The 10227-nt window shown below is 37.9% G+C and overlaps 1 protein-coding gene across 1 annotated transcript; it reads right to left on the reverse strand.

Annotated features, from left to right (window-relative positions):
* Window positions 1–4277: 4277 nt before the first annotated feature.
* Window positions 4278–5175, reverse strand: LOC145040032 (uncharacterized). Its single transcript, XM_078988027.1, has 4 exons — window positions 5060–5175; window positions 4809–4968; window positions 4578–4713; window positions 4278–4417 (listed from the first exon to the last, which is right to left on the reverse strand). Exons 1-4 carry the CDS (start codon window positions 5173–5175, stop codon window positions 4278–4280), a joined length of 552 nt encoding a protein of 183 aa, XP_078844153.1.
* Window positions 5176–10227: the final 5052 nt, after the last annotated feature.

Raw genomic sequence — 10227 nt, forward strand, 5'->3', positions numbered from 1 at the left:
AAACTACTAGACTTCGACACTACACATACCAAATAAGACATTGACACCTCACTAGACATTTTAAGCCTCACAATCTCCCCTTGAGTGACAAGTGTTGAACTCATGCCATCAGCTTCATTGTTTGGTGAAGTACTCTACAGACATCCACATACCAAATAATTATCTTTCAGATTTCAGCCTTATCAACTGCATTATTCTGTTTGCATTTGTTGAGACAAACTAGCAGGCTTGTATATAGAGAATTCATGTACCTCTCTACATCACAAACTTGGAACAAAAACTTTGTCATTTTCCTATTCTTGCTTTTTCCTTGAAAAACAACTCCTAAAGGTTTATGCACCATCTCCCCGTCAATATAATCTTTTAGATCAATCATTCCTTTCAACATAGACTGAGGAACCTTTCAAATCATATTAGCAACCATTGCTAGCTCGATATTAGTGACTGCTAGGAAATCGTTGTAGTTATCTATGAACACCTTGATATGAGAAAACCCTATAAGGAAATCATCCTTGTTGTTTTCTTGAAGCTTCAAAACATCAAAACTACTTAAAATCTTTGTCACGTTGATTAGGTTATTCAAGTTCATTAAAGGGAAGTTGGCAATTGAAAAGTCACATACTACATTATTCGGTCTGACAACAAAATAGTGAATATTATGTAGTAAACGTTCAAACAAACTCTCTCTTGAAATATTCATTAATTTAATAACTTTACTGAAGACCATATGTCCTCTTCTTTACTACCCAAGACTGCTTGAAATCTCATTTTCAGTCTATTATATTCATCTTTGTCACCGAACTGATCAACCAACTTATACTATGCATGAACAAACATGATATGATATATTGGAAAATCAAGTTGATTAAAGTCGGAGTGCTCAATCTCATAACTCTTCTTTGGAGCGTTTCGAAAATCATGCATTTTCCCTAAAGACACTACTTGATCGATAGTTTCATAGCACCAATATTTGTTGGGATCACCCTTATTTGAACCTGGTGGATCAATCTGGCTCAACCTCAGAATGCTATTTATTTGTCTTTTCCTTTCAATTTCCAACTCTAAATTCTTCTTCTTAGCTTCTTCAGAAGTAGCTATCTCAATGCCTTTCCCTTTATCTTCTTAATCATCTTTCAGAGGAGGCGGTTTCAAATATGACCCTGATCCTTAAACACTTTCTCCAATAATAATTCCTTTCATTATCGGTCTTGATGTTGTAGTTGTAGAAGTCACTACAAGAAAAACACGATTTTGCTAGGGAAGATCGCTATGTGTAACATACACGTTTTGAAATCATGTTTTGTAATAAATAAAATTGTGAAATACTATGAGAAATTGGGTGTTGAGTTCTAACAGATTGTTTTTACTAGAAATGAAGTAACAGTATGTTTAGAAGCACTCATAAAATATTGGAAGTCTTATGAGATTTCAATTAAAAACCAAATAGTGAAATATAGCGAAAATATAAAATTTGAAATAAGTAAAATTTTAGTATTGAAAGTTGTATATAATCTCGTTAGAAACATTTAGGCAAAAACCTCGTTGAAATTTGAGTTATAACGAAGAAGTTATGACTAATCGAAGATTCGTGACAAAACCGGCACGACACCGAATGATGTAAAAAGTGATTTTTTGATAAACTACTTTTTAGCCTTAGTGATCTAAAGGAAGTTATGATTTTTCTACGTTTCGGATTAGCAGTAGACATCTAAAAACTCGAATTTTAGATCGAGCGATATTCAGCCGATACAACCTGAACGAGAATTGAAGATGTCATTATTTGTAGTACAACGGTAAAAAGTCTGATGAAAACAGATATCGGATGAAGAAGTTATGAATTTTTAACGGACTTTTCCTGTCCTGGTCTGTTAAAAATATAATAATAAAAATGAAATCAAAATTAGCCAATTAAGTCTAAAAAAAAGTTGTAGAGTATATTCTCACCTACACGTGCATATAAAGAACATAAAAAACGGAGTTCATATGTGAAAGATATGAATTTTTGAAGTTATTAAATAAAAATAAATGAAAAATCAAAGTATTATCTGAAGCTGTACGCCCCGCGTACGCGAGAGTTATGCCCAACTTACTTCGCACGTAGACGATCTGGAGTCAGCCACGTCTACCCATCTTCGCATTATCGCCACGTAGAGCCACGTCCGAGACCCGGGAACCGAGCTACAGCCATGGCTCGTACGCCCCGCGTACATGAAGACTACACCCAACGTAGTCAGCAGCTTCGGACTCCTATAAATAGGGTGCGAGGCTCCTCAGTTTTGTTTGCTCATATTCACTCTTTTACACCCTCTTTCACTCATTTAAGCCACTTTTAACCCCCAGAAGATCCGTTATCATTCCCGAAATCTGAAGCAAGTCCCGACACCCTGAAGTTCCCGAGAAAATCTTATTTTCAAGTCGAAACTCTGCCCGAGTGGTGTCCGATTTTCAACTAAAACCCCTAGTTTCATCCATGAAAGTCATATTTGTAGCCGAAGTGCTGCCCAAATTATTATTTTAACCCCGGTTATTTCAAGGTGAGTTCAATATATAGGAACAATTGTATGTTATGTGTTATATGTGCTATATGCTTTTCAGTGTTATTATTTTGAGTTATTTTCCAGTGTTATTTTATTCGCTATTTTTATAGCAAAAGTAATACCATTGACCATGTGATCAGTGAAACGACTTAGATTCACATTGGTACTGGTACGTAGCCTCTGGTCATGTAGAGCATATCTCCGTAAGAGAATGACTTCTATTCTATGACATTGGCAAATGGTTAGACATGACTATAATCCTGTCACTGCTTACCCTACCAATGTTTAACATATGCAGGTGATAAGTAACTAGTATAATCATATATTGTTGAAAGAATTAGAATAGTTTGTAATAATACTTTTGTACTTCAGTTTATGTTTGTATAAATTACAATATCATGGGTAGTTATGTATTATATAACACTCTGTAATAGTCAGTTTGTATCTAGTGGTTTGTAACCTCTTTATCAATATAATATATTGTTTTTATGAATATGCATGTAGCATGTTTTGGAGTAATAATATTGTGAAGTATGAAAGTTTCATTGTTTCAAAATTACGAAAGTTAGGGTCTTTTACTATGGAACATATTTTTGTTGTTAATCTGCAATGGATCATGCTGTGGAATGTCATTCCATAGCAATGTTGCTGCCACATTGTCTACGGATTCTATTTCTGGTAGCGAGAGTGGGAGTTGCTAGGGAAAATGCTACCGACTCCATATTCGTTGGTATTATGCTACCGATAGTTCTATGGAGCAAAAATTCGTAGCAATTTTCCAACAAAATTTGTTACCAAATCACTTTCCTTTGTACCGCTGCTATGGAATTCATCATCGTGGTTACTATGCAATGGAGTTTGTGACAGAAATCAATTCCATATTTGAATTGCTACGGAGCTACCATTCGTAGGTATTTGCTAAGGAATTTTGCTATGGAATATGATTCCGTTTGCTTGTTTTGATATGGAACAAAACGCAGAACTAATTTGTGACGATATTTGTTGGGATGTTGTATGCTTAATAAATTTTGTTATACTATGGATGGATTATTATTATGATCATTGGAATTTGTAAGATATGGTTTGAATAAAATGTTGTTGAATTGGTAATATGTGGCATAAACTAATGGCTAAAAAATGTAAAAATGAATTATAAGTAAATATTGTTGGCAAGCACACTCGAGCTTAAGCTTATGCTAGAAAAGAGCGCGGTTAAGCCAGTTGTGCTAATCAAATTGTGTATAATTTCTTGAAAACATAGTATACATTGAATAGTTAAAAATGAATTCATTACAAAGTTATTTTTAATTACATTAATCAGGCATGTTAAAGTATATATACTCTATGTAGATTATTTTCCTTAATAACGAATTCATTACAAACTTATTTTTAATTACATTAACTATACATCATCACAAAAATAAGATGGGTGTTACGTATACTTCATCCTACTCAAACAACATAGCAAGCAAAAATAACTAAAATGCCCTTTTAATAGAACGATGTAAACACAAAACCAAAATAAAATTATAGTTGTACTATACAACTTCATATGCAATACAATAAGAACACTAATATTCAATGTCCATTCTATTATCAACCATTAATATTTTTTAAAAATATACAAAACCTACCATACTCTACATACCAACGACAAACCGTGCTATATCTTTGTCGATCCTCATCCTCTTCATGTCCTATTGCCAATGCACCTTTAATAGAATGACATGGGTCTTCACATTAGAATGTGATGTTATCGGTTGTAAGTCTATAAACAACATCAACAGCCCGCAACAACTCTTTGACGCTATCAACAACACCCGTGTACTCCCCATCATCCGGAACTGCCCAACCAAAATAGGAATCAATTAATTGTAAACCTACACATTAAAATATCCATCAATTAATCCGATGTACCATTTTCAATAAATCAGTAAATATTATAAAACACAACACAAATAAATACTAACGCCAAACTACAAACATGCCTTAATTAACTATATATATAATTTAATTTACATATATACCATATATACATACCTTCATCACATTGACGATGCCCTCTTGAAATGTAGATCATTCCAAGCAAATAAATTGCCACAAGATGATCTTCATCTGCTGCTTGTTTCAACAAAGTCATTCCTAAATCAAAATTACCATGATAAAAGCACTCATCCTGTTGACAGAATAACAATATCAATATACAACATCAATGACACTAAATTTTAATAAATGGTATAGATTACATATAATTACTGAAACTACACATACAATTCCTTCTCTGAACACGGCTTCAATGTCATTATGTAATGCACATGTGCGTATAAATAAATAAGCTTTCAAATTTTCGAGACCCATTCCTTTAAACATGTCAATGCATGATGTTCTGTACACTTGAGGATCACCCCTTGCTTCATATATCTTCTTTGAACTTCAAAAATTTAAATACACAGTAAATAACAAACAAATAAATTTTATTTCTTCAAATATACATTCATTAGTTGATGTTTATAGTGAATTACCAAAGTCTTGCAGAGACGATGTCTTTCGCAGATTCTAACCCTAATACTACAAATATCTGACTCAAAATTTTTAGCGGGAGATCATCTAACGAACGAAAACTTCTAGTATTCGACATTCTACTTATAAATACACATTGGAGTAGTTGATTTCAATTTTTTTTTAAAATCAAGCGTAACTATGAAAGATAGTGTAACAGGGTATGGAAAAAAACTTACTTTATGCTGATATGATCAAGAGGAGTTCAGGAGTCTCTATTATCGGAGAAAATCGTTTTTGAGAACGATTATCCTTCGCCAATTTAGGGGTTTTAGTGTTTGTATGCGAATTTATCGTTCGGAAAAGTTTAGCTGTTATGAACGGTTGAAGAACTGGAACGCCGGCGTGACGTCCTAGGTATGATGGTACCTTAAAAATTTAGAGTGCAAAAAGACCAAATTGCGCCGGAAATCATTCCAAATATTTGAATAATAAGGGTATTTGTGTTGAAACACATATTCAAATATTATAGCCTTTTTATAGCTACGTAACATTGGACTTTTTATTGTTGAAATGAAAAAGACAAAAATAACATATATATCATAATCCGTAATGTAATACATTTATTAACATTTCACCAAATTACTAGTATATATTCATGTACTAATATACATATTAAAAGTGGTACAAGATTTTAACAGTAAACTTATATACTTAAGATTTTAGACAAGATAGTTGTAAGAACGTAAATTTTCAAAACAATTTTTCATTTTTAAATCATACTTTCAATCACATGATACTCTCAAAACATAACGTATCACTATGTCATACAAAACGTGTCCCCAGAATCTCAATAACATAAACTCTATGAGTGTGTACGGATCATTCCAGCACCTTCCCGTGATCCTCGCTAGTACCTGAAACACATAACACAACAACTGTAAGCATAAATGCTTAGTAAGTTCCCCAAAATACCACATACAACACATACGCCACTCGAGGCTACTGTACGACCCTCCAGTCGAAGTGTCTCAACGGGACCCTCCGGTCGCGTAGCTCGTTGGACCCACTGGTCCGGTCATAGCTCATTGGGCCATCCGGCCCGGTCTGTCTCGTTGGACCCTCTAGTCCGGTCTATACAATTAAATATCATACATACATCACATAGCACATAATCTCATACATGGCACACAATCTCATACATAGCACATAAGACCTTCAGGTCAACTCATAATACCACTCTAGGTAATGTATAGTGAGAAGACTCACCTGGAACGAAGAATCATCCTCAAGTCACACTGATACTAAACATCGACCTCTAACTCTGTGTCAAATCCCATTATTGCCACGATTAGAAACTAGGACCAACCTTTCACTGATTAGGTCTAAAGATAGACCAATTACCAGCCGATCGATTCTCTAATTCCATTAGGCCCACCAAGGCCCAATAATAAATGGGTTTCCCCAAGGCACAACCTCACCCTACAAGACAAGCCGAACATGAGACCCAAGACATTAATTAATTCTCTGCTTATATGCTCAACTACGCAGGCCCAAGGATTCAAGCCCAACACTTAAGGCCCAAATATCAACTCTAGTCCAAAAGCCCACAGAGGGGTTAAGCGGGGCATGCCTCCTTGGTACGCTCAGCGTACACAAACGCCCAAAGAACTAATCGGGTACCTCAACCCAGTATGCAGGGCGTACTGGAATTACGCGACGCGTAAATTTCGTTTCACTTAATCCATTTTCTGGGTCTTAACCCGTTAAGACCTTAGCCCATCTCTTAGATCTAGGCTCCATAATAGTCCTTAAATCGTAAAGTCGGAATCTTTAAGCCTTTGCATGGATGTAAAGGTCTCTACACTCCCTAACATCTTTCCTCCTTCCTCAAAAGATCCAGATCTCATGCATGACTCAATAATCTCGTCCAAGATCACACTTTTATGAACATACAACTCATTTTACTCTGAAATATGGCAGATCTAGTCTTATGGAGACCATTTGCTCATAAAGTCTCCATCTTGGGACCAAAAACCTAAAAATTGGTCCAAGAAGCACAAATCACAAAAGACAAGGAAAGCTTTGAGGTTTTTACCTCAGAAGGAAGCTCCAACCTCTGAAGAACTCAGATCTACTCTTGTCCACCAACTTCTAGCTTCTACAATGGCCTCCCCTCCTCCTTTACCACCTTGAAATGACACTTTGTAGCTCAAAACACTCACACACAAGCTTTAGGACAAAGGAAATGCTCTCTTAGGGTTTCTCTTTGAAATGGTGGCTGAGGATAAGGCGATATCATTCCTTATATAGGTCTCAAGCCTCAAATTAGGGTTTGCATCTGCACTAGTTATGCCTAGCGTACCTTAAGGAGTCTACGTCCATTTCAAGAGCATGAGTACACGCAGCGTACTCTCTAGTACGCCCAGCGTACCTTAAGGAGTCTACGTCCATTTCTGCATCTGGACCACTTAGGGACCAAACTTGACAACTTGACAAAAGAGAAGGGTTAAAAAGATATACCTAAATTCCCGGATGTTACAATTCTCCCCCACTTGAATTAGATTTCACTCTTGAAATCGGTCCTTACCAGACATAGATCGGACCCAACAGATCAAGATGCACCACCGAAGGTCGTCAAACCATCCAACAATCACTTCTAAGGATACTCGTTCCCACTGGAGACTCCCGACCTGAAAGGGGTAGACCCAATTGTCGCTGTGGTACCCAAATCTGAATCCCCATAATTGGAGAAACTCTTGCGGTCTAATTTATTGCTAGACCATCCTCGCAACCTTATTTAGTTAATTGCCTATCGACTAACATACTCTAAGAACATCCTACCAACCCTGATTCCCTGATCGATCCCGATCGCAACCTCAAAAGGATAGAGAGGTCATAATCTTCTCATTTCTTCAGGTCTTACTGCAAAACCATCGTCAGGATTCGTCAGATAGAATGAACCCCAAACTCTAATGTTTAGCACTAGAAGGTGATCATGCTTGCCTGAAAATATCCTCTGACTTCTAAAACCCAATGGATGAACCTCAAGTTCACCCATTCCATAAGCAGAAGGTCTCACTGACTTCCCATCTTATACTAACTGTCTGAACTCATAGTGACGCACAAGTTATGTTGATCGCTTTCTCTTAAGCAAACACTACAACTCTACTGAAGATCAAATCACCTCGGAACTCTGTTGGTTACTATCCAGCAGTTCTGTGCATCCCGTTGCACCTCCCGAACCATGGTCCTGACCTACTCAGTTCCAAGACATCAGATGACAAACAATACCCCTCACATGGAACCCACCTCTGATTCTAACACCTTATCTCGTCTATCCAACACACCAACATGACTTAACTCAATTCGAGAGTTTGGTCCGACCCGAAGTTGGAACCGCTCGTGACAATGACCCATTCAACTCATGGCTTGTGACCCGTAACTCATGCGTACTTCACTTATCCAATTCCTTTGGATTGGAATGTCCACCTCACTACGAATATAATGATTTCTAATCATTGAGGAGTCCCCGGTCTCGCTCCGGGTGCGGCCACTAGGCTCTTAAAAACCGATAATTTAGGGCTATACAAGCCTAAAACCCTTCTGCATCATGCTCTGATCAAGAGTGCTTTACCAAAACAACCTCTCACTAACTAGTGCATACTACGACTCCCCATAGTATCAAAACAACCTCCAACTGACTAGTGAGTACTACGGCTCCCCATAGCATGATAACACCCTCTCTCTGACTAGTGAGTACTACGGCTCCCCGTAGCATCACAACATCCTCTCTCTGACTAGTAAGTACTACGGCTCCCCGTAGTATCACAACAACCTCTCTCTAACTAGTGAGTGCTACGGCTCCCCGTAGCATCACAACAACCTCCTACTGACTGATGGGTACTACGGCTCCCCATAGTACCAAAGCACCCTTTTCACTAACTCATTTAACTGCAACTCTCAGGAGTGTCACCCCAGTAGCTCTTACCACTTCACAAATCATTCTCAGATCGAGGCCACACTGCGATCATTAACTCATGCTCTGCGGCCCAGCATAGATAGGTGCACACACACCCATTCAGGCTAAGCATCACTACTTCGAACGACCACCGTCGTGACAAACCTCTTTTTCTCGATGCAATTTGCATTCTCAAATAAATCCCTTTGGTGTCAAATAGCTGAAGGACCCCCACCGGAACCATAGACACTTGATACATCACTCATCATCTCAAACTCAAAACTCAAAATAATCCGAGATTTAGGCCACTAAACTCAGATACCCCAGAATACCACCATAATGCTTCGCAGTGTCTAGACTCTACCACTGATCACATACTCATGGCATCATACCCGGATACCGCATTGCCTCCTCGGAATCTCGCAACCGGTCTTTCTCTTGTGCCACTTGTAACCCCTGGAATACTCCATCTCCTAAATTAAAACAAGGAGAAACTGCCAACAACTCAGAACACGTAGATGACAATCCGAAACTTCCTTCCCTTATTGCTCAAAACTCACGCAAAAATACTCATAACGACCGTGAAGTTGGTTATCCGATCAACTTCCTCCCTTCCCATACTACATATAATAGCCCATACCCAGAACCATAAATTCTCGACTGTCGAACCAACCTCATAAGGCAACCACCTCGAATTCACTATTCTAACCTTGAAGGATTCCTATCCACCACAAGGTCTCAGACTAACGGCTAATTTCCGTGGAGAAACTCATCCTTTCTCAAAAACGTACCACATACATTATCTCAGTCTGCACCCCTCCTTAACCACCAATGACCTTGGTCCCAAGAATCCGCACCGTAGACCTCTATATCCGATTCTCTAATGGCTCTTGAACAAATCTCTGACCTCCTCAAAAGTACCTGGCCCTCCCCCACTCCGGGTTCGAACCATCACCAATTGGTTTGCCAACAATCTAACCCATAGATTTTTTTAGCAATAATATCGCACCTACTCTTGGAAGGCGATACGCAATGCTCGATAATCTCCCCGATGGAGGTCAAGCAATTCAAAATACCCCGAATCTCCGATGAAATCCTCAGAAACTTCTCATCATGACAACCTCTATTCATTCAGAATCCTGTACCATCCCACTACCGGACATCTCAACTATCCAGTCGCAACCCTAACTCTCCGTCTGAAAACGACGAACTAACATATTCCTCATCCTC

The sequence above is a fragment of the Lactuca saligna genome, chromosome 4 (genome assembly GCF_052625555.1).
Source record: "Lactuca saligna cultivar CGN05327 chromosome 4, ASM5262555v1, whole genome shotgun sequence".
NCBI lineage: Eukaryota > Viridiplantae > Streptophyta > Magnoliopsida > Asterales > Asteraceae > Lactuca > Lactuca saligna.

Excerpts from the sequence above, each read along its gene's own strand:
- LOC145040032 (XM_078988027.1), bottom strand. The coding sequence starts at position 5,175 with ATGTCGAATACTAGAAGTTTTCGTTCGTTAGATGATCTCCCGCTAAAA. Across the intron at positions 4,969-5,059 it reads ATCGTCTCTGCAAGACTTTG|TTCAAAGAAGATATATGAAG; the intron begins GTAATTCACTAT and ends AAATTTTTGAAG. Across the intron at positions 4,714-4,808 it reads CCGTGTTCAGAGAAGGAATT|GATGAGTGCTTTTATCATGG; the intron begins GTATGTGTAGTT and ends TTCTGTCAACAG.